This window comes from Lonchura striata, chromosome 11, assembly GCF_050655825.1.
Source record: "Lonchura striata isolate lonStrDom1 chromosome 11, ASM5065582v1, whole genome shotgun sequence".
Taxonomy (NCBI): domain Eukaryota; kingdom Metazoa; phylum Chordata; class Aves; order Passeriformes; family Estrildidae; genus Lonchura; species Lonchura striata.
This window is the reverse complement of record NC_140713.1, coordinates 12,906,054-12,931,741: the sequence shown is the minus strand read 5'-3', so window position 1 is coordinate 12,931,741 and position 25,688 is coordinate 12,906,054. Positions and strand designations below refer to the sequence as shown.

Genomic DNA, 25,688 nt, shown 5'->3' with positions numbered 1-25,688 from the left:
CCTCTCCTGTTCATGCTTAAGATTCTGTCTCCAAAACAAGAAAATGGATTATTCCTTGAAAAATCAGTGCCTGGTTAATTGCTTAAACCTTTTTACCTGACTGCAGGTGTGATTTGTACTGAACCAAGGGCTATAGATCAGCTTGGGCTTTAAATTGGTATACTCAAGCTGACCTGTAATAAAATGGAACATTTTCTTCTAGAAATTTAATTACTCTCAACAATGACAGAGGACCTGATCTGTGGCTTCTTAGAAAACAGTTAGATGGTCTTTATTGTGGAGTTACTATATTTATTAGTTGGTAAGTCACACAATAAAGGAAAATAAATGAAAAGAAGGCCATTTCCCTATTAGGGGCCCTAACACTGAAGGTGGAGCTTGTCACAAAATGGAAGATATTATTGATTGAAAGAACACAGAAAAGAACAGATCATTTTACCTTCACAGTAGATGGTAAAACTGTTTACCTAACTGTTTTCAATTTGCACTTTCAGTGTCTCTGCATTAGTAACCTGCATTAGTATAACTTCTATACTGGAAAGAAAAGACAAATACTTTGGAAAAATCAGTAAGGAACAAATGGACCATAGATATTATCAAGAGAAAATGCTCTTATGTAAATTGGAAAACAAATGTAGAACACAAAGTTCTAAAAGAATCCACTAGGAAACATGGATTTACAAAAAGAAAAAAACAACACCAACAAACCAAAACCCACCCAACTCTGTTACAAATCAATTTTAAAAGTGTGTGGACAAATTTTATCTGATTAAAGAAATATAGCCCTATTATAGTGAAACCAATGAAGTAAAAATTATTTCTATTACCTGAGGATATAACCTTTCACATTATCTCACTGAACTTTCAGAAGTAGCTTACTTCTTCAAGATTAGTTTATTTAGATCACAATGAGGATTTTAAAAGAGAGAATACAAAGCAAAAACATAACCCTCCCTTTATTGTCCTCTATGCTGAGAAACAGAGCATGTTTTACCAAATAGCTGGTATTTTCTAACAAACCAATATAATAACTGCCCAAAATCTGAGAGAGACTAAAGTGGAAAACTCTTTATTTTCTTACAATCTTGAAATCCCAGAATCCTGCTTCCTATCACTGAAATCAGTGGAAGAACTCCCTCCAAATTCAACAAAACCAGGCTGTGGTAATTCTTAGAGTAAGGCAGAAGAGTAACCTCAAATTTTCAACAGCAAAGGTTTCTCTCCTTTGCAATAAAATCTTAGAATTTATCTTCACTACATTTGTTTTCAATATAACACATTATTAACTGGAATCAGCTGGGCAGTGATTAACATCATTAGGTAAATATTGCCTGGTGCTTTAGCATGTCCACAGGATAGTTGGTGGTACTGGCATTACAAAAAAATTTTTCAATATATATAGAATACTGAAGTGGAGAAAAAACCTGGCTAGCTTCTAACAGGACTGTATCCAAAATGGATACTCTCTGTTATTAAAAAAAGATCCATGCAGCTCATAAAATTTAATCTCAAGTGAGGCCAGCAGCCAGTTTGGGATACAGGACAGCTGTGATGTGCTGTGCTCTGCAGGCCAGATGAGGCACAACAGTAAGAAAAGCCTGTAAAAACCAAGACACTGATGAAGATGCTAAAAAAGATGCTAAATAAATAACTTTCCAATAATGACATCTGAGAAATAAACATCACTCCTAATTTATGTCCGTTTAGTGTTTCACCAGCTCATCACAATTTTCTATTACAGTTTTCCCTCACTAAATAGCACCAGAATATTAAGACTTTCGCAAATGTACAAAGAGAGCAATTATAGTTCACAACTACTGGGTTGCTGTGGACAGGTTTTTGTGTCTAAGTGTGATAATTAGCAAAATAGTTACATAATACAGAAACTACAGAACTGCATTATTTCATGACTTGTTATTGTTTTTTATAGCTTTTACTTTAAAAATGCTCCTCTAAAATTGTAACATAAAATATCACTTTATTCAATAGAAATGCATTTGAAGATTTAGGTGTTGTTTTGGTTTGTTTTTTAAATATCAGACTGTCCATGCTAGGTACAATTACCAGACCAGTGCTCTCTGTAACTGCAAAGGATGGATTTATGCTTTTTCACATTAATGCCTCAGCTTCCAGATTCCCAGCGTCTGTATTTGCCTGTGCTCTCCAAGAAGTTTGTTCTGCTTCTGACAGACCATCGAGTGACTTTGTTCTGAAGAGCTCAGAAGTGCAGATTTGTTACAAAGCACTTGGTGCAGCAGAGCAGGTCCAGGGCAGTGTGGTCTCTGCCCCTGTGCACAAGAGAAGGCCAGGGCAGCCTCCTCCTTGGAGCCGGTATCGCTCTCACCCCCTTGGCTTTCCACCCTACTAACATGGTGCCAGTATTTTTTTGCAACAAATTTCAGTTTTCTCAGTTCTGCCCTTACATTAGTGGGATTCTGTGAGTAGCTACCACTACCCGAAGATGCTACTGTCTGCATCCAGAAAACATTATAAAGCCAAAGCCTTCAAGATACCTTCTTTAGCTGAAGTCGGTGGCTTAAACATTGCACAGAAGTGATTCAAGTAGGTGGCACACACTGCAGGGCAGACATGAAATTGTCAGCAATCATGCTTTATGACATTATCTTGATGGATAGAAGTTGATATCATAACTGGGTTAGTAAGACATTTTGGGATGAGAAGAATCTTACAGAAATAAATACAGTATTTTATAAGTTATTCCTCCCATGCACCATGAAAATTTTTGAAAAGAAAAAGCAAACATGCATTGAAGGAAGACAGTATCAAAGATTTCTACCTGCTGTTGGGTTAGCCATTGATTTTTCTGACTGAGAATGTCATTTCATAGTTACTGATTACCAGGCAACCACAAAGGAGCTTGATTCAAGATCCACTTTAGTGAAGAGGGACAAAACCCCAACCCAGCCTTAATCAGTCTCCTATTTATTTTAAGAATGAACAACAGTCCTGTTTGGAAATAGGTCACAGGAGGAGGGAAATGCAAACAGCAACCATTAATGCACATTTCACCTAAACCATATCATGTTATTTTTTAAGAAAAATATTTCTTCACACTCCTGGTGCAATAATATGTTGTGTACAGATCAGAAAGATGTATTTGTTTGGGGATTTTTTTTTTTTTTTTTTTTTAAGATGGGAGATTAAAGTTCAGAACACATATTTTTGTGTTACATTGCCAGGCAGCTAAAACAAGCAATTTGAACCAGGATTATTTTCAAATTTTGCTGTCACCAAATCTAGCACAACAGATGAACTTTAGACCTGGGAAAATGCAGCTGAGAGTGCAGATTAGTTTCACTAACAGCTATTCAGAAGCATTTGATTGCTTAATGATCTTTAAGCTCAAGAGTCAAACATTGCTTCATACAGAAGCAAAGGTCTCTTTATATACCCGCACAAGAGCATTTTATTTATTTTAAACAAGCAAAGCACTCACCAAAGCTGCACTCATGTTCCTCAGATTTCTCTACCACCACACAAATGCATTCTTTACAAGCCAGCTCTTGCATACAGTCAAGTGTTTTTCTCTGGCAGTTTTGCACTATGGGAAAGCAGGACTTTATTATACAGAAAGACTACAAAAATCAGCCTCACATCCCAACATTAGATTGTCAAATTCACACAGAAACTAGCTTCAAATAGGGATATGTGAGGGCTAGGGGGACATATTCCTACTTCAGCCTGCTCAATCAAAGGGGTTTTGGTCTATTTTCCTTTAAAGAGCTGCTGTAGCAGCAGGAAATGCCCTTCTTAAAGCACTAACAATCTGTATCCCCTTTGTGCTTCACCATAACCTGTTGGACAGCATTTGATACATATCACATTTAACACCAAAAAACAAGGGGTGGGCTCAGAGTTGAAAAAGGATTAGGAAACGCAATGCATCAAGTTTCAAATGCCAAGAGCTATTTAGATCTGCTACAGAGCAGACACCTTCAAGAGAGTCACTGCTGAGATCATTTGTATCCCCCAGGCAATGGCTGAGCAAAGGGACCCACCAGAATCCCCAGAGCACCTCACTTCCATACATCTTGGAAGCAGAAAGATGGCATTCCTCCAAATGGCTTTTATGCAGAGGATACCCAAGATTTTTCATCTTCCTCTACTATAGGTGTACTTAAATGATTTTCAGGATTCCATCAGCTTTCAACAATTAACTTACATCAAAATAAAATTCTCATTCTTTTTCTTGCCCAGTTTCATCCATATCCTGCACTGCTACAAGAAGGAACAAATGGGAACTGGCCACCTCTGAGCTGGCTATTGCCAAGAGAACGCCCCATTGAACAGCATGGCCAAGATGCCCAACAGAGGCACCACACTTCTCTCTTACAAGTTTTTGCTGTCCACAGATTACTAAAATGATCATGGTGGGCCAACCACAAAGTACACAAAGAATTAAAACTTTTCAGAAATAACTGATCTAAATTTTAGAGTTAACCAAAATGCACATTAATTTGATCTAGCATTACCATGGCCAAGTAACAGCCACCTTCTGCCTCTTTCCTTTCTATTTTCTTTTCAAGCAGGTTATATGAGAGAAGCTTTGGGCTTGTAAAGACTCAATAAAGCCATTTCAATTTTAATTCCTGTGTTATTCAGGACATTAAGTAACTTGCAAAGGATTCTTGGTGTTGGATATTTCTTTCCCTGGGGTCATCTCAAACATCCTAACAATCAACTTTGAAGGTTAGTTCACTAGGCTTCAGAGCAAATTACTGTGGGGAAGAGCCTAAGAGTACTTTGGTACAGGAAAATCTGCAACCATGAAGAAATTAAGCATTAAGAAATTAGGTAGAATATAAAGCTCTCAAAATCTGCACTTTCAAGACCAAAAGTTTTAAGACATACTAAACTTGACTCTTAGAAAATTATTTTGCATTGTTAAGCAAAAGAATCAAGTTCTAGGAATCAGCAGAATAATTACATTTTCCCCTTTAACAGTAGCTGGAAGAATTAATTTCTTTTTTGTTACAATCTCTAAATAAGTACATATACTCCCTCCTTGAGTAATTATACACTTCATCTCCTATGGCTTTTACTCTTTAGGAAATGAAGTTAAGTCAAACACTCTGTGTTAAGATCTATCATGAGTTTTATCATTCATCAAGATGTCAAATGGCTGGTTGCACTCATTTACAATACATTTTCCAGGTAAGACTATTTTCTAACCAGCTGCTCACATTATATTTAGGACATATTCATGATGATTCCAGACATGAAATGGAAAAGGCCCATTTTGAAAGTACATTTTTAAAAGTTATCACCAGCCACTGGGCTACAATTATTTTCTAAAGATTTAATTCTAGGAAAACAAGTTTGGTTTTAGTATTTAAAAATCTGAGCTGTAAATTCTGACAAAACAGAAGTCAAGTTATGGCCCATAAATAGGAAGATTTACCTACATTTCTGCTTCTTTTCTGCCACAAGGGAGAAGACTGTCAATTAACAAATACACAGATTTTTAACTACAAACACCATTTGATCCATTTTCTTTTCAATCAAGTCTCAGCAAATCAATTTAATACCAAACAGGAAAATATACAAACATTTCAGTGTATTTATTATTTCCAATGGTCTGCAGTAGACTACCAGAAGGAAAACTACCCGAACCTGCAAGTATGTGCACATCTCCCAGGGAAGGACAAGAAGAACACATTTCAGTGACATCAGCTGTGCTTCAGGAATTGCGGAACAGATTTTAGCTGGAAGTAAATCCCATTAACTCTTGCATAGTTCTACACAACCCCCTCAGCAGGGCAGCTTTGAGCAGCTGCTGCCCTGCAGCTGCAACACAACCCCACAGCCATTTCAGAAGACAAAGAAAATGGATAATTCTGTAAGTTTCCTATGTATTTGAGGATGAAAATTAGATAAAAATCATACATTAAGAAATCTTTACACATGTATTATCTTCCATTTATTCTCAGGCTTACATACTCTGCTCCAGGAAAACCAGGAAAGGAAAACCAGCAAACCAGAGCCACCTGAACAAAATCAGCTTCCAAACTCCAGGCAGAGGAGCGCAGGACTCAGCTGGGGAAGGACCCTGATCCTACAAAAAATGTTACTCGAGTAATTCTTTCCACAGTGCTGTGAAGGGGAAGACAGGGTGTCAAGAATGGTGATAAACTGCAGTAGTTAGATTAAACATTTATTTTTTTCATATATTCACAAAATCTTCACAAAAGTATTGAAACTCAAAAAGGAATTAGACTTGAGTCAAATACAGAGATGAAATGTACAAGACAAATGAGCAGGCAAACTAAAAGGTCTTGAAAGTATTTTACTTCAGATTGAAAAACGAACAGTTCAACTGTTCCGTTTAAATAAAGTTTTGCAAGATATACAGTATTTTATGAATACAATGCTGGTCATTTGAGGCAATGTAAAATACCTCAATTTTTCCTTCATGCTTTTTTTTTTTTCTTTTTTTTTCTTTTTTTTTTTTTTTTCTCTTAGAAAGATACTGTTTACCAAAAAGAAACTTGAGCAGTCCAGGAAAAGCTTTTTTCCATTAAATTTATGAAAACCATAAATTGAGGCAAACCTAAGATTCCCAATGGAATCAAGATTATCTTCCCGCTACCACCACCTTAAAATTATCACATGCTTATTGGAACACTAATATCTGCACCCTAGGAGTACATTTGCTTTCAACAATGAGGGTGATTCTTTTAAACACTTCAGTGTGGTAAATGCGATACAGATCTTTGCAAGTATTAAGTTTTGGAACAGTTTTGCTAATAGCAGCTAACAATACTGGATTAATATAATTTATAAATAATTGTTCCCTAAGCGGTGAACATAAGTCTACACATTCACAATAATCTAAAACAAAATAAATAGTGACTATGCATAATGTGGTACAACTTTCACTAGTTTCTATGAAGAAAAGCTGAACATCTTGATAAAATTATCTGCTCAAATTAAAATATGACTCTAAAAATTAAAAAAAATTGTCAAATTAACATCACTTAAGCTTAGTGTTGGAGTAAATGTTATGACTTGCTGTATTTTTGGAATATATATATATTTTCCTTTTTGAAGTAAAACACTTTTGACACATTGAAAATGTTTATTAATTTAAGTGATGACATTGGTTTCGGTCTCATTTTACTTTAAAAATCATTGCACTCATTAGTGCCCATGAAGGTCAGGTTGGTCTGTAGTATTCTGTAAATGTATATAAAATGAGTTTCTCAAAGCTAGCAGTACTTTTTATAAAAGCATCATCTCAGAACTGCTGCATTTAATACAGCCAGGCACACCAAGTACAGACTCTCCTCTTTACAGAAATATGTGAAAGTAAATGCCACTAAACTCTCTACCACTGAAGTGTGCCAATCCTGTTCCAAACTATGCTTGAGAGTGCAATTTTCCATTCCATTCGCATTCATGGCATCAAAGGTACTGCAACCTAGATTTGTGATGTGACTGAACCACATATATGTGGAGTTTCAATGAAATGAGAACAAGGTCAATGAAGAAATATCATAAGATATGAAAGGTTTGGGTCTTTAAGGCAATATAAAGTATACTTCATTATTTGAAATTGTTTTGTTTTTAATAATTAAGTGTATATATAAAAATGCCTAAGAGGGGGGTGAGAAAAAAATACTTTAATTGTAAAACTTACTTAAAGCTTCAACAGTTATCATCTCCTACAGGAGTTAGCAAAAATATAAAAGACAAAAAAACCCAGACCTGGAAGGGGGAGGAAAGGCACAAACAAGGAGGCATGGGATTAAAGCAGCTCAGGAATGCAAACGTCTGTAACAAACTGAGTTTTGTTTTGTTTTTTTTTTAAACAAAAAAAAAAAAGAAAACAATCACCACCATCAATCAAAAAAGAAAACAAAACAAAAAAAACCAAAACAAACCCCAAATGGCCTTTTGTTGTTTCTTTAAAAAAAAGAAGGAAGTGTCGAGGAGAGACCACTAAGGGGAGGAAGAGAAGGATGCAACTATAAAACCCCATTGCCTGAAATGATGGCACTCTAGAAAACAAGGTGAAGGTCTCAGAGATGACAAGCTCAGTGTCTACACAAAGTACATGTACACTTTACACAAATGAAAATCTTCATTTGCCACCATAAACCTTTCTTTCAGAGGAACAGCTTTTGCAGATCAGAAGTTCTATGAGATCTTCCAAATGCCAAGAAAAGAAATTCTGAGCAATATAACTAGTAATGTCTCTTTATATGGATGTTAAGATGACAATTCAGATTATTTTCCAAACTAATCCTGAGAAAAATTTATGTTTACAATTTAAACAGTAATGTTATGTAAAAAGTATTAACAAATCCACTATTACAAATGTCAGTTTTCCTATATGGTCATCTATATATACACAATAAAATGGTAAGTATATGCAAAAATAATTAAAAAATCATGCACAAATTACTTTCACCTTTAAAGGCTGGGTTTCCCTCAAAATACAATTTTTTGCCTTTTTTTCCTATTTTTTGTGTTTTGTTTGTTACCACCCCCTAGACACACTGAGTACTATCTCTACAGGTCAGCATGAGCTGATGGGAAATACATTTATTTTACATTCAAGCTTTTATATCCTAAATGACCCTGTTGTAGCATATGACTTATCAAATGAGCAGCCTTTTTTCTCATTTTAAAAAATTAATTTTTTCTTTTTTTTCCAGTTTTTTTTCTTTTTTTTTTTTCTTTTTTTCTTTTTTTATTTTTTTTTTGCAGTGATCAATCTTCATGTTCCGTTCCGTGGCGAGCTGGGAAAAAAAAATGCAGTTGCTAATCTATGTCTGAACAGTCTGAAGCTCCAGAAGAGATCCAAGGAGTCACTATCAAACTATCCTGTAGCATGAGATCATTGCACACAGAAGAACAGTCAAAGTAGGCAACTATCTACAAAGGTCTGACAGGGCTGCATCCCTCTTGTGTTTCCTCTTTTTGCCGTGGAAAAACTGATGGTGTGATTTGCTGCCTTGGTGCTGTTTGTTTGTGACTGAGGTACCATGGCTTGAGTTTGTTGGACCTTGGAAGCCTTTGTTAGAAGAGCGAAATAACCGTGCAGATCCATGCTGTGGGGGAAAGAGAAGATGGTCAATCCCTGCCCGAGGGAACAAAGCATGGCAATCACACATCCCTGCCTCTGCACAACGGGCATGCTGACTCCTGAGAACAACACACCTGGAAAACTTGCTATGGCAGAAGAAACCTGGACATTGCTGAGATAGCAGTGCCAATCTCCCATTTGGGTGGTTGCAAAAAAAATGTTCATCTCTAGCCCCAGACAGGTCCAGAGAGAGAAGCAGAGTACTCAGAATATTGGAAACTATAAAGGTGTTTTACAGAAATGTCCATATCCCAAGACAACACAGGAAGATTACTCACATCTGATCCAGGACTGATCTTATGCCACATCTTTTCAGAGATGGGGTATGTCAGATGATGGACATGCACATTCCAGCCTGGAATTAGTTCTGCCCAGTAACACAAACACACGCTCATAGCATAGCCAAGGCCAGGTGTTTGAGTTCTCTTGTTAGAAGACAGATCATCAGCAAATAAAATGGCATGTCTTCAGAATAATTTTCAAGGAAAGTATTCCAGAAGGTTCTGGACTATGTTTCAAACATAAAAGATCTAACTTCTGAAAAAGTGTAAGAATTTAAACTGCATGTATCCAGGTTATATTATATATAGAGGCATGGAATATTTCCAGAAATACTGAGTTGCCATAGAAGCACTCCTCAGTGTGGGAAATCTCCTAAATGCATAAGCTCTGACAGGTGTCATCATAAGGATGTTTGGCCATAGGGGAAAATGAGGGGCAACGTCATGTAGGACAAAGAATCTTCACCTCCCTTAGTGGAAGACAGATCAACAAGTATCAACAGCTAAAACAGCAGCCAGTCAGAGTTTTAAACACACATTTTTGTTAACTGCTTTCACAGAGTGTAGGCACACCCCATTTCTCAAATTTTGCAATCAAAACTGGACTGATGTGCTTTTTGCGAAGGAGGAAATGGGTGCAACACAGCCGTATACGTCTGGCAAATTTGGTGTACAAGTCACAACTTCATCTGTTTTAAAGCTGGGAAAGCCACAGTTACAAATTCATCTGTGCAAGCTTCACAGAGAACCAGGTGGCTTTAGACACAATCAGTGCTGGAAGCTTTTTAATGGGGCAAAAAGGAAGGTGAAAAATGCAGTGTTCCCTTTTCAGAACAAGTTAGCCTTTTATGGGGGGATATGTGTAATATTCAAATAATCTACACAGTCGTTTTCAAACATTTCACAAACCTGAGATTTGTTCGTGTTGCTGGATGTATTGGCTGTTTGGCTATTTTGTGTTTTCCCACTTGACTGGGAGGATTCCAGTGACACTTCTTGTGACCCCACTCTGTTTGTGGTAGACTGACGACAACTCAACTGTTTAGAGGTTTTGCAAGGTGTTCCATCAGAATCCTTCAGGAAAATGTAAAGGATTAGTGAGCTTTTCTTAAGAGTGAGTATTTCTAAAAGTGAATGTTCTTTTAAAAATAAAGTTAACAGTGGACAAAACTGAAAACTTGTTTATTTTACTAGATATTAAATCCTTGCAATCCAGAATTCTTATCAAATAAAACAGATTTAAAGATGTATTGATGTGTGATTCTAGTTTTGAGATTTGCCTTTTATTTTTTAAATAAAATTTGCAAACAGATCTTTTTCAAAGCTTTTGGTCTGTTTGTTCTTTAAAGCATGTGGCTTAGGACTACCAGTCTGTTTTACTTTTGAAATACAGTTTTCCCAGAGAAAAGAGGGCTGTGGAACTTTGTGTCTATATATTCACTTTCTACATGTGTCAAAAACACACTGCAACTTGTATGTGTAGAAATTGCATAAGAGTTAACATCTTATGCAAATTAGGATTCTGGAAGAATTAATTGACTAGCATTGTGAAATCCCAAAATGTATTTTGTGACAATATAAATCAGAGAAAAAAAAAACCCAAAGAAATTTTAAAAAGCATAGTGATAAAACCTCCAGTACTTACTACATCACTAGAGCTGGACAGTGTAGATGATGATGATGATAGAGGACCTGATGAAGAATTTGAAGAATGTTTACTAAGTGTTTCTGAAGTTTTATTTCTAGGTTTTCCCAGTGCTTCATTCTCTTCAGCAAGATTATTGTTGCATTTGTCCAGCTGCTGAGTATCTACTATCAAGGTTACTCCATTACCTAGTAAAAACAAAACAGAAGCATCACCACATATTTAAATGCAAAAATATGTTGCCTTGGGCTTTTTAATATAGCCCCTAAGTTATAAAATACATGTTACATCCACAGCAACACGTGGACATTAACACTAATGCAGTGAGCACTGCCCATGGCTTGAGATGGAAATTAGGGACAGAAGATGTGGAAGAAGGCAGTAGCAAAGTTCAGATGTGCTGTTGTGCTTCAACAGCACTCAAATACATAGATTTAAATTCTGTTCCTATATGCCCAATACTCAGCAACTCAAATTTTTCTTTTTTTGGAGCTCCTAGGATCAGAAGAACTCCAAATAAGTCTCAATGCTTTGTAGGATTTCTTGCATTGAAAATTCAAGGTATCTCTCATATCTGACTATGCTCTGCCTTAAAAAAAAAAATAATTGGAACTTAAATCTGAACTAAATCAACAAGACAATCACTCTTACTGTCACCACTACTTCCTTAATACAGGGTTAGTTTTCTTTTTTTGATTGCCATTTTATCTGAAATACGACACTTAGGAGGTAGAGATTTACATAATGTCCATGCACACAGGCAGCTAAAAGGGAGGTGATGGCAGCTCCTGGGACCAAGGCACCGGCTGTCTGCCACTCCTGGGGACAGCAGGGCCACCAGGGCCTGCAGGCTGACAGCTCCAGTGGCACAAAGCACATCCAGCTGACAAATCACTCAGACAACTTCTAAAAACAAGTAAAAAAAAATCCCAGCCTAGCCAAAAGAACGGGTCCTTGAAACACCTTCTCTGATTAATCACTAACAAGAGAACACTTCTGACAGGAAACATTCTAAAATTAACTGGAGAGTATGAAAATTAATTCTAGTTTGAAAACTTCCAGACAGCAGATACACCTGCACCAAAAGAGGGTGGCAACTGGCTGCTGAAGTCAGAAGATGGGCAATGGATTAAAGGTGATTCCAAAGGGCATTACCAAGTTCTCTGAATAGGTTTTGTGTGTTTCCATTTGTTAAAAATTATTTCACTTACATAGTGAATCCTGGCTCAAGTATTACTTCCTGACAGATACAGTACATTAGACTTTAAAATTAATATTAAAAATGCAGAATTTAAGGATTCAGACTGAAACTAGCATGCCCAGTAATTCTTGTTAAAATCTTGTCCACATTTAAAGGACAAAGGAAGCGTGACACTGACAGTGTGGTAATTTAAATTTGAAGTTTTTCCCAAGTCTTCTTGGAAGGCAGCACTCTTTATAGACCTCTCTACTAAGTAAATCTATTGTACTACAATAAAGATGGGGACATTTTACTCTTGTACAAATCTAACTTTTCTGGATAAAAAGATAGGAATACTGAAAAAAAAAGAGACTGCTATTAAGATGCACACATTGACTTATGTGAGGCAAAAGCAACAAAAAAATCTATACAAGCAAAATGTGCAGGAAGTTTCCCTCCTCAGCCCTGCTGAGTCAAAACTCACCATTACATGAAGATTCTGTTCTGCTTTGCATTCCCCACTGCTTGGATATCCAGTCTCTGTATGTGGCCACTTCTTGTGTTACTCTAATTATTCTCCCTAATATACTGCAAATCAGGGAAAAAAAAACAAAACCATCACCACAATTAATTTTTAGACACAGAAAAATATAAGCAATGAATGTCTGAGATTTAGACTTGGAGACTTTACCTTTCTGTTTCGTTGTTAGGATAATATTTAGCTATTGGGGAAACTGCATGGCTCAGAACAACATAGGCATAATCAAAAGCCTGCTTCACTTGCATGGCACCATAGGAACTCCTGCCAACATCATTACCTTAAAATAAGCATATAAATAAATGAATAAGATTGAAACTGCTGTTATCAACTTTCAGGCTGGAGACAGTAATCAGTTTTAAAAATTGCCCTTAAATCCCAACTAACTGCAGCCACAGGATTAGCATAAAGTATAAATACTTATACTTTACGCTATATATTTATATATTACATATTTATATATTTATAATTCTATGATTTATAAAAGTCTTATGTATTTTTTTAAATATATTTCTTTAGCATAAACAGCTTAAAAGGTCTACAGGGATTTCGATGTAAAGAAGCCCAAACCTGCAATTCTCTGGGTACAAGTACAATATATGAAGAGAAAAGAAATCCTGCAGTGCATCTATTAAACATTTAATAGTACTGTTATTCCACTTTGTTTTCTGAGGATACCTGGCTGTAATGGATCCTCGATGTACAGCATTGATGGTCTGTAGCCATCCAACATGCTCTTCTGCACTTCATCCTTGGCAACATAAGAGCCACCATCCTTTATTCGGATTCCAGTCTTCAGATAATTGAAGTGACGTCCATATAATTCAAAAAACTCTATTAAAAGAACACCATAGTTGGCATTGGGCATACAGGCATCTTCCCTGGGATGCAGCTATTAAGAAGAGAGAAAAAAAATTCATTCATTTAAGACTTCAGGTTCTTCTCTTTTTCACAGAAAACATGTTTAAATACAGTAATAAAATAATAAAACAGATATGTCTAAATAAATTATTTTCCCTTGATAAATTAGTTTTGCATCTTTAAAATAAGATGCTAGGACAGCTTTTATAAAATAAATACCTCTTCAAAAATAGGCTGTCAAGCATTAATCTTTTTGCAGTTGAACTTTCAGTGCAAAAAGTGAACTTCCAGCACTAATGGCAGGGTTCTTGTGCAAAAGCAGATATTTGCACCTCACAAACCTGGGTCTGCCATACAAATACAGAATTCTCATGTTCACAGCTATATACAGGATCCCCTCTACTGCTAAGTAAGCAGCCTGAGTGAACATAACCAGCTCAGAGTTGTAACAGATATGAAACTTCTTTTTTTTTTAAATTATTTTTTCATCGAGCAAATGGAAGTGCTGTTACTCAACATAAGAAAAAAAATAGATTAGGAGATATTTTTAGTTTTAAACTATATGCATGTTGCCCTTATTTCTTTTGTGGTCAGCAGGGAACTGCAAAGGCACTCAGCAAACACTGAGCTCCAGTTCCAAGCTCAGGTTTTAAGAGTAATTACAGTCTGAAAAAGTAGACATACACTTGTAAACTCAGTTATACATAACATTTAGTTCAGGAAAAAGAACAAGGCTGATATAGCCAGAAATCAGCTACTTCATATTTGTCCAGTATTTTCCTCTCCCAGGCACAACAATATAGATTTGGCTCATGCATTTTGTTCTGTTAGATTAAGAGAAAGTTGTAAAACATGTTTGTTTGACATCATCTTAGAAACCCAGAGAATCAAAATTACACTGCATTTGTGAAAGCACATACAGGACCTGGAGACCAAGTGTTACAAAGGACAGCTGCAGCTAACACCAACCTTATGGAACTTGTTCCAAGCAGGTTACTCAAAATTCAAGTTGTTTTACTATAAATGACATGTCATATCATGTGTATCAAAATCGTATGTATCAGTGCCTGGCATTGATATACTAACAGATGTTCCAAACACCTTTGGTACCAAAAGTATCAGCATTAGAGAAGGAACAGAAGACAGATGGGACATACCTAATGTTAAATGAAAAGGGGGTGCAACCCCCAAAAAATGATAGCTTAAATGATTAAATCTGAGAGTTGATCAAATTCCTTCTTAAGGTGATGTCCTTAGGCACCAATGGCATTGACAGATTGCATTGAACTTACCTGAAGGAAACTGACAGCCATTAAAAAGAGACTGTAAGAACCAATTCCACCTGTAAATACTTCATTAAGGTCCCTCTGCAACAGGAACTGTTTCAATACTAAAACTAGAAATGGTAACACAGGATATTTCTGAAAGACAAAAACAAAGCTGTTACAATACTGTGATGTATGCATACAGTGGAGAGCATATTGAAACTATCTGTTTTACTATATTTTATCTTAAGTTAACTATAAATTTAACTTATCATTTTTAGTACCAGCGGAGAAGAGCCAATGCCCTGCCTGTGATCAACACAGGTATTTTACCTGTTTAACTCTGGTGGCAGATATTAACAACAGAAAAAAGTTATTACACCATAAAATCAGGAGTATTTGCGTTGAATATATATATTTTTTTCTCACACAAGTGGAAATATAGCAAAGGAACAACTGTGGAAATACCAACATCTGTAACAAAACCTACTTGCTACAATTAAGAGGTAACTCAAAGTGCACTGAGATTTCTGTCCTGCAAGTACTTCAGATGCCCAGAGTTAAAGAAAGCCCTTCAAAATTACTACACCCAGGTAACATTTTCAGACAAGCAAAATACCTTTGGGTAACTGGTCCTTTAAAGGGCTTATCTGCATGAATTCCCCTAAGAGGTGTGGTGAACACAGACCTTTGGGACAGCAGTGGAGGCTGGGCTATACCTGCACTCTGTACACCCCTCACAGGGGAGGGGCACTGCTTTTATCAACACAGAGCCAAAAAGTTCCTTAGTGAAATTAATGAAATATGAAATATGGATCATGATGTCTGTGACTGCAAAAAGATTAAGGGGAAAGAATTTTGCCAAGAACTTCTCTGCATGAGCCTTATGGTGAGTATTGGGAGCCCTATTTAACTGAAGATCCCTAACTATCTAACTGAAGATTTTGAACTATTTAGAACTTCCAGTCACAAGCTGAAGCGTTGACTATCAGTATATGCCAAAATGTCAAGATGGGATTTTTCTCAGAAAACTGCATACCCTTGATAAAGCCTCCAACTGCCTCAGACTTCCTAAATAACCTGGATGAAGAGGCATTTCCAAGCATAATGCCAAATATGATATCTCAACTAGGTACTGAAGTTATGTGGGACAAAATAAGACCCAAGAGAATGCTCTGCAAGTGTTATATAGAGAGTGCCTCATGAACACCAACGAAGTCACTTGGCAAGAACATGCCAAGTTTTCTCCAAGTCAAACAAAGGACCCTCCACAGCAGCACGGCCCCTGGGCCACCTCCTCCTCAGCTGCTGTGCTCACGGCCAGCTGTGGTGTGGCACAGCTGCACAGCCTTGGCTCAGCCTGTTGGGAAAACAGCCATGTGGGAAAGCACCATGTGGGAAACCTTGCTGGGAGTGGGGAGTGCCTCCACTCTGCTCCAGAGCTGCTTCCCTGCACTGTCAGCCTGATCCATGCTGCCCCGCACTGGAGATGATCCTGACCCCAATCCTGACCCTACCCACATCCTGGACATCCTCACTGGCACTTCTCTGCCAGGCACAGGCCACTCTGGGAGCTGACCCCAGCTACTGGCACCAGACCCGCTCTGCTCTTTGGGCTGGGGGTACCATGGGGCTGCAGCCTTGTCCCTGTGCCAGGCACAGCTCCTGCCCCCTCCCCAGGGGCACACACCCCTCTCACCCCCTGACCCAAGGCCAAAGGGTCACAGATAACCCAGGCAACTTGATTTTCTGTGCTTTCACACCAAAAAAGCCCTCAGGCTTTCACTATCTCCCATCTTGAAATTCAGAAGTGCCTAGCTCAATGAACTGCAGTTAAAAGGGCAGAACACTTAAAACAGAGATTACTGAATTTTTCTTAATCATTGTACCATTAAAACTACTCCACATTTTATTCTTGTATTTTAGTATCTTCATGCCTTTTAAGGCAATATATCTACAACTTAAGAACATTCCTCAGCATTATCAGACAACAAAAAACAACAGAGTAAAAGTGTATCTCTAGTAAGGATGCAGTCAAAGTAAAACAGAAAATAGAATTAAGTTATCAAATACTCAGCATGTAGTTCCATGAGAGTGTTGCCTAACCTTGATAAAATCTTTGATGAGCTGGGCTGCTTTAACCCCATTCTGTACATTAAAGCTTATATCAACTTTTACTTCAGTGAAGGAATCTGTCAGTTTAATAATAGGTACCTGCAAAAGAAAGATACAATAAGTCAATGCAGATTTCCAAGACACACTTGGTTTCATTTATAACTTATATGCACCAGCAAACCTGAAGTTTTTAATGAATTTATAGAGAGGAAGTAGACAGTGAAATGAGGACTCCTATTTATGAACTCACTTGCCTTGCCAATCTGTTTACATAAACTTTGCTTTTCCAACTCATAAACGCTACTTTCAATTTACTGTCCTGCTGAACAGAACTTAATGCTTCACCTTCCAGGAAATTTATTTTGGATTGGTTTGGGTGAGTTGCTGTTGCAGCAGCTCAGCTCTGGTGGAGACCACAGACACCAGAGGGAGACAAACACTGGAGAAACACAGAGAAATAGTCCTGGAGACATCAGAAATTACACAATTCATGTCACTGGGATCATCACTTCCTCACCAAAATTAACTTCAACCAAGAAGTACGAGATATGGAGAGTACTCGGATGTGTCTCCACCTGAGTGATGGCCAATTTACCTCTCTCAAATAATAATAGCTATAACTTAGATACCCCAATACTCTTACAATTCTTACAGGTAGGGAAGGTAGGAAATTATAATGGAATTAATCTATTTTTTTGCAAGACATATCACTACCTATTTACACAAGGCTGTACTTAGTACTTTGTGAAAACTGATTATACCTGCTTACTTGCAAGAAGAAAAAAAAAAATATTTACTTATGTAAAAACTCAGTCCAGAAATGCACTAGTTTAAAAACATCAATGTACAACACTGACTAGTCCAATCTCTCTTAAAAGCAACATGTTGTGCATATGAAATATCAGACAATTTCCACAACAGAAAAAAATGCTTTTGTTATTGCACTATCAATTATTTTGTCAGTAATAAAAATCATACTAAATAAAAAAGTTCTTTATGTTCTATTTCAAGTTTAATATACGAAATAGTTTCTGCTCATAAAAATTAATTCTTTTAACCAACATCTTTCTTGGATTAGAAATTTAGCTTAAAACAAGGGAATACCCTCTTCCCCCAAACTTACAGTTGCTTTGTCTAAAACCTTCACTGAGTTTTCATCTGCTACATTGTGCTTTCTAAGAGCTTCTTCCAGGGTCCAAAGAGGTAATGTCTCCCATTTTCCAAACACAACTAAATCAATATCACTGAAATGGAAAAAAATAATTTATTCAAATTAAAAGACGAATACACTTAAAATACAAACAACTGACATCTATACATAATTCAAATAGAGCTGACAGAACATAGCTCCCAAATAATTAATTCTGATTTTTCCAAGGAAATGGCTGGAGATTAACTCTTACACTTGGGGAAATACAGACCATTTCAGTTTACCTAGAGGAAGGGACAGATAAACAAAAATCAATTAGGCTGCAAAAACTAATCTTAGTCTCCTCAGGCCACACTGAGCAGAGAGGGATCAGCTTCTCTGGAGTGATTCAGAGCAAGGAATTAACTTCTTGTGAATCACCACCGTTGGGCTGTATTCATCAGGAACATTGATTTAATAGCCCGACACCAAAAGGAGAAGTCATGTTTCCCATCCTCTACCCCAAATGCATGACCCTGTCTCCTCCTTTGCTCCAGGTCTGGTGTTTGCCTAATCCACAGAAACCTTCTAATGGGTCTGGCAGAAACCTCCTTCACTCCCCCTTTAAAGGACCCACAGAACATCCTGGGCTAATTTCCTGCCTCTTTGCAACTCTAAGTTGGTTTTCTGGATAACCAGAGCACCAGAGGGCACAAGGTAAGCTGCTGGACTGTAGTACCAAGAACAGGGAGCAAGGAAAGGGAGAAGAAAACACGACAAATTGGGCTTCAGGAAGCAACAAGCTATTAAATAAGATCAAGCCACTAATTAACTTCACTCATTAACTCAGCTCCTTGAAGGGGTGTCTCCATCTTCCTACACTTCCTCCCTATGCACACACAAAATCATTTCATTACACAGGAAGCTGACACCCTAATCCAATCCCTCAACTCAAATTCAAAAGGTGGCTGGTATCACATCTGAAGCCAGTGAGGGCCACTGTGAGATCCTGAGCTTCTCCCTCTTTGCTCCCCAAGTCCTTTGATTCCCCTGCTTGGCCAGGAACACGAAGGAGGTGAGCATGCAAGCCTATAGTTATGCTAGCAAGGTGCTTGTGATATGGAAAACTGTGTAACAGAAAACACAAAAAAAGTTCAGAAATACTTCCCTCTGGAACAGATTCTATAGGTCTGCTGACTGACAAACAGCACTGCTTTAACAATCCCAAAGAAACTCCATCTGCATGAGAGGAGCTCTCTCTTGCCAAGGAGCAGAGCAGCCACAGACCCCCGGGCTGACAAGAACAGGCAGCACCCAGCCACTTTCAGAAATGTGCTCAAAACTGGCTTGAAGAGCAGGAAATGCTGCTGGACATGTCTCTTCTAAACTAAATTAGTGTTAGACCCATTGCTGACAATTGAAAACAGGAGACATTTTCCTGATGCACACCAAGAGAGAAAAAGCAGCTCTGTTGCCACCTTGAGCATGGACACTGCCTGCAAATGGACACAGAGATCCAGCAGCAAAGCCACTGTGTGCCCAAACCTGCAACAGCAGCTTAAGTTAATGGATATAGAGCAAATCCCAACAAAGACACAGCATTAAAAACACACTTCAGGCCTTTCTGAATACCAGAGCATGAAATCTAACCAAACTATTACTGAGAGGCAGGGAAAACCTAGGGCAAAGGGAAGCTTTGATAGAAGGCAACAGTAAATGACCAACACACAAATGATGATCGTTTTGAAAAGTGTAGCAAGCACTGCCACAGGAAGGCCTTTTGTGAGTTTATCTACTGTATTTGAAGTATCTGCATTTTTTCTCCTCCAAAACCTTACCTGAAACAAATACTCAATAAAGGCAATATATGACAAATATATGACAGTATATTATATCTGTTTCAAAACATCAAGCAAATATAGTAAAGTATCCATCAATTGGCCAGGAATATTGCTCCAGCATTACCAGCATCAAATCAAATTTAATTAACCTGATTTAAAATAAATTTTAAAAAGACCAGGAATGAGGCCAAATGTGAAAACAATGCGTATTTGTACATCTCACTTCTGGCTTTACAAACAAAAACTGAGAAATTAGATTTCCTTACAACTCCTGAAACTAAAGCAGGTACTAAAGTATCTGTCAGGTTCTTTCTTTCACAAATAGAGATGAAACCATGAGGATATCCCTCATCTGCAGTGAGTATTAGATGTCCTCCTGTTCCCAAAGTATGGAACTCAGTTCAAAAGTTATCCTCAGATTTATGCTATTTAAATGTGTTTATCCCTACAGCCATTTAAACTTTTGACTCAATTTTTATTTAGTTGTCATAAATACTCACAATTTCTACAGAAGATACAGTGTCACTGATTAAAGACTCCTTATGAAAACTAGCAATAGATTTGGAAAAGGTAGATGTTGACTTTGTACAGATTTCACAAAAGAAGACTGAAAGAAAAACAATTCTGTACGTAAAATTTTCTCTTCAGTGCTAATATTAACAACGTTATGGCAAAGGTTTCAATTTAGTCATCTGTGGAGGTAAAATTTAGCTTTTCTTTTAGGGCCAACATCTTATTTTTGTATTAATAAAGCCAAATCTCAACATAAGCCTTTTCTGACCACATGGTAATTCAGAACCTTCTACTGATACATGCAAGATCTATACAGACATGTGTTACAGTCAATAGTCTTATTTATTGCATTTCTGTACACTTTGTGGAGAGCTAATAGCTTAACACTTTCTTAGCATAACAAGTATTGACACTAACACAGATCCTGGAAGAGCAGATAAATAACCCCAGGGTTACAGGTCCAACAAGCTACTTTTCTTTTGTGTGGAATTTACACTGAAAAATTACTAACCTTGTAGGTAAATATAAACCAGTTTTAAAACTTCCAAATATCTGCACCTGAAACACAAGAAAAGGATATATAAGAAAACATATAGGATGAATTAAGAAATTTTTCAGGCTTCAGAAGACAAAGTTTATTAAATTGCTTGTAAAGACTGGCTATTGCTACCCTCCATTGGTAGATTTTGGTATTGCTAACAGGCACTGAACACTTTTGTTAATGTACAACAATATACTTCAATGTACTACAAACAGCTGATCCTGACTATTTTTACTCATAAAACACTAATAACTTTGACTTTTATAATAAACACTGCTTTTCAATGTAAAAATTGCTCCCATGACCAAATTTGTCAAAAACCCAGAATCCAAGATTTCAAACTGCTTAATGATGACAGAACATTTAAGAAAAGCAGTATCAGTTTAGCTTGCTTTTTGTTTTCATATCTCTAAGTACCTCTCAGTATTTAAGCATTTTCAAATTACACGTATTTCCATTGCTTTGCATACTTTAAAAAAAAAAATCAATTCTGTCATGCCCCATTTTTTTTCTGCATTACAAAGCAAGTAGCACAGCTCTGTCTATTTCTGCTTAAACAACAAATGGAAGCTGCATAAAGCTTCAGATCCCACAGAATTTCTACTGGATTTCTACTAGCACTGGAGGTGTAAATCATCAGGTTTCCCCTGTAAGCTGTCCAAAACCACACTCTCATTACTTAGCCAAGCCTTGCAGGGAGGTTGGACTCATGTGCTGAGTCTCAAAGGGAGGCTGGGGAGACTTCAAAGTAAAAAATATCTACACATTTGGGCTAATTTTCAGCCATTCTTCTGATGTGCTTCCTGGAGCCACCTTATACAGACTTGAGTATTCTGCTTTAATGAGTCTCATACACCAGCTTGACTGCCACCTATTTGTATGTCCAGTGACCCACTTTTTATGTTTTTCCCCTTCAGGATAAGAAAAAGGGAGAGACAGGAAAAGATGATATTTTGCAAATGCCTTAATACTTTAGTAGACTAAGAAGCAGTTTGAGTGCTTTGTCCTGATTATTTTTTATCACTTAATTCCTCTTGGCCCCTCACCCCACACCCAATAAAAAGTACATACACAATTTAATACTGAAAGTTCACAGCTTCTCAGACTGGCAAAGACTGTGAGAGGTACCACAGCATGAACATCAATATTGCACAAAAGCATAAAGGCATTACAAAGCTAAGAATGTAATAATAATAATTATCACTATGTTTATCCAGGGTAGTAATAAAAGTATCCTCTATGAAACTGGGTTCAGTCAAACCAGGATTCATCTAGGCACCAAAAGTACCAGAAAAGTGCTTTTGCACAATGAAACAGCCACTGATGGGTTCAGAAAAAACGAAATGTGCTTTCACATTATCAAACAAAATAGTGTGTTCAGCTGAACAGCAAAGAGAGCCTTTACTGAATAAACAACCCTGGAAGTATTCATAAACTTACTGATACAACATATATGACCTTTACCAAAAGGAATGAGACAACATCTGCTCTTGTACAATAATTTGGAGTATGAGAAACACTGAGCTATTAAAAAAGAAACTCACACCCACACTTCAACCACCCTCTCACAAAAACTGGAAAGACAAAAGAGGAAGAGTGGAGAAATCAGAACACAAATTTTCAAGGATTTTGATTTATTATTAATTTGGAATTTATATTGTTGAAGTGCTGTAGCCATGCATGCATTGAAAGCATCCTAAAACAGAATACTATTATGGCTTGAGACATGAGCATTAGTTTTTGTGGTGTGCCAATGCTGCTGATCATGTTTTTATTGCTTGTGGACAGAGATCTGTATTTGCACTCATAAGATAACTTCAGTCTTCACAGTAGTGTAATGATTCTACTCATCTACGTTATTGTTACTGTTTATCCCACATTTCTGTGCACTTCTTCATATTAAATTCCAGAGATCCTGAAGGAGCTTTAATTACAGTATGTGTCCAAATACATGCTCACTAAGCACAACAGAACTTGGAAACACACAAATGCACACACAAATGGTAAATTTCTGGTACCAAAACCCCTCTGTCAAAACAACAAAAAATCCACCCACAGTCAATTTAATTTCCCTTTCTTCTACATCTTTCAGTAGAATTTTCTGAAGTTTATCGAACTAAATAGAGTTCATCTTTCTACCTTCATTCCCAATCATAGTATTTTCATAACTGAAGTGTGTGAAGTATATAACATTCCCTCGTGGTCACATGGACATGAAGCTGAGAATATAATAACAAATGTATCCTAAATTAGACTGCGTAAGTACTTATTTGTTTAATAGCCAAATTTTCCTACTGAACTGGTCAAAAATCTTTGTCTTACGAAGTTTTCATTTAAATGTTTTGGGTTGTTTGGTTTCAGCATAATTAAAGTGTTTCTTATGGTCAGAGCCCTGCTGATGCCAAGAACAGCTCTCACTTACTAGGAATGTTTCCTTCTAAGCACATTCCCTTAAGCAAGAGAGCAAATGACACAATTGCTAACTTCTATATATAAAGTAACAGTTTAGGATACCTAGTTTTACACCCCACCCCCCCCATCTGCTTTTTCAGCCTTTTTCTAAGTGGAACAGGGGAGAGGATAAAGATGTACTCAGACACATTCCACATGTACATTCTCTGTATATTCAAATTCATGAAGCCTTATTTTTATTTTCTTAATATCTAATTTTTATGTATTTATATATATATTTTATGTCTTACCTATGTGCTTAGTGAGAAACTACAAGCTAAATGTGTATGTTTAACTTCCAAGTTTATTTAAACTTGTTTGGCTGTATCAACGACTCAAAATGAACAGCTTAAACATTAACTCATCACTTTACACTACAGCTAGAGCTGAGGACATTGGACCAGGTAACACTCCACCTTCTCAGAGCATGTACTCAAAACCTGAATCTTAGAAGTAGCTAAACCAACACAGATTGTCAAAAGGTTAGTGATTAACTCAAAGGACTGAAAGATTACAAGAGACTGTCCAAGTCGAACACAGTAGAGTTCAGCAGTTCAGTTCCCAAACTGATCTGGCAAAATACATTTTAGAAAAGTAACACCACAGTATCGCTGTTGTCACCATTCAGTTCCCTGCTAGCCTCCAGAAAACGGAAGAACATACAAAAGGAGTATTCTTCCTCAACGTAACAACTGCAGATAAAATGCAGTTGGGCTTTGAAGAATAGTTACTGACTTGAGAAAAAGGAACTGGCACGCTCTCACTCTCCAACATTTTCAAGCACAGTGGAGAAAGACAGTCCTGGCAGATTTAACTGGCACTAGCTGAGAAGTGAACTTTGGTTTTTCAACTACACAGTGTGTGCTTCCTCTCAGTCACATTACAGCTAAGCCCAGTGGTCAGCTGACACTTTGTGGTAGGACTTGTAATTTACTTCCCCTCCTTAAATACCTGGTTGTCACAGAAAACTTTTAGCAGCTTAAAGAAGGACTATTTTCTCAAGGATGCAAAGTTATACATATACACACACACGCATATGTATATTATATATGTATGTACAAAGTTAATATAAAAGACTTTTACAGATCAAGACTGTCCCACAGAGTACCTCTGGAAGCAGTATGCTCTTGTGCCCCATTCCTAGTGCTAGTGGTAACAAAGAGAGATCCCTTGGTAATAAATCCATTCACCCCATTAGACTAGTTAAGTTTGCAGCACACAAACTTGCCTAGGAAATCATAACATCTCTAGACTGAAGCCATCAGTGGTTTTGGTGAAATCCTCTCCTCCAAGGCACTGTCAGGGTGTGGCACCCACACTGCTCCCTACCCTATTGCCTGTCAGACAATACTCCTGCTCTTGATTAGGGTCCACCTGACTGTTTCACTGGGTGAGAGGAGAGCTGTGCAACACCTGTGGCACATGCTGCTCTCTTACACAGTTCCCATGGAAAGGTTACTGTGTTTGCTCAAAGAGAAAATTGCCAGATACGTGGGGTAATGACTCAAACACCTCCCTCCAGCTGTGCAAAGGCAGCGATCACCGAGTGGAGAGCGCTCCTTCCATACGACACTCTGATACATCATCCGTAACAATAACCACTTGGAAAATGTGAGTATATTTTACACACAAACCCACACATTCGCATGCATAGAGCTTCTACAGAATTCACATTCTGTCGTATTCTGCCTATTTCTAAAAAGGCATTCCAAAAAACAGGTTAAGAAGATTTGAAATGAACAGTGGATTTAAGTCACTCATGTCAAAACACTGTCTTTTACTGGAGCAGGATCAAAGAACATTCCTTATACTAGAGATTCTGCTGTCTGAATCTGGTTTGCTATTCTGGCTAACAAGCCCTTATTTTCAGCTACTGTTATCTACAAATAGATGGCTACAGCTAGAAATTTACATTCTGGAAATGAACACAATATTAGTAGAAGAATATAATTAAACTAGATTCAATTATGCCAGAAGCACAACTGTGTCCCCATAAAACCATACTGACTTATAAATGCAACTTCTCTGTCTTCTTTTTAATCTAACCTTTACCAAAAAAGAAAAAAAAAACAACAAAAAAAAAACACCTATGCATAGGAGCAATTCTTGTTTTGACTGAGTGTGTAACTAGCAAAAACCCATATTCAGTGGAAAGAGGCATTACACAGCTCAGCACACAGATCTACAGATTTGTTTCTTCCTAAACACAGACTCCT

The 25,688-nt window shown here is 37.2% G+C and overlaps 1 protein-coding gene across 2 annotated transcripts in view; it reads right to left on the bottom strand.

The window, feature by feature from the left end:
- Positions 1-6,527: 6,527 nt before the first annotated feature.
- The window catches only part of TENT4B (terminal nucleotidyltransferase 4B), a 40,645-nt gene continuing 21,484 nt past the window's right edge, over positions 6,528-25,688 (bottom strand). Inside the window, exons 3-12 of one of the 2 annotated variants that reach the window (XM_021536134.4) lie at positions 20,992-21,038; positions 18,121-18,241; positions 16,989-17,096; positions 14,910-15,038; positions 13,435-13,648; positions 12,910-13,036; positions 12,703-12,806; positions 11,039-11,226; positions 10,303-10,467; positions 6,528-9,077 (exon numbers count right to left, since the gene is read on the bottom strand). In XM_021536134.4, the coding sequence (XP_021391809.4) occupies positions 8,898-9,077; positions 10,303-10,467; positions 11,039-11,226; positions 12,703-12,806; positions 12,910-13,036; positions 13,435-13,648; positions 14,910-15,038; positions 16,989-17,096; positions 18,121-18,241; positions 20,992-21,038 (1,383 nt within the window). In that variant the 3' untranslated portion in view covers positions 6,528-8,897. The remainder of the gene's footprint in view (positions 9,078-10,302; positions 10,468-11,038; positions 11,227-12,702; positions 12,807-12,909; positions 13,037-13,434; positions 13,649-14,909; positions 15,039-16,988; positions 17,097-18,120; positions 18,242-20,991; positions 21,039-25,688) is intronic. The other variant, XM_085589582.1, reaches the window with a different exon arrangement.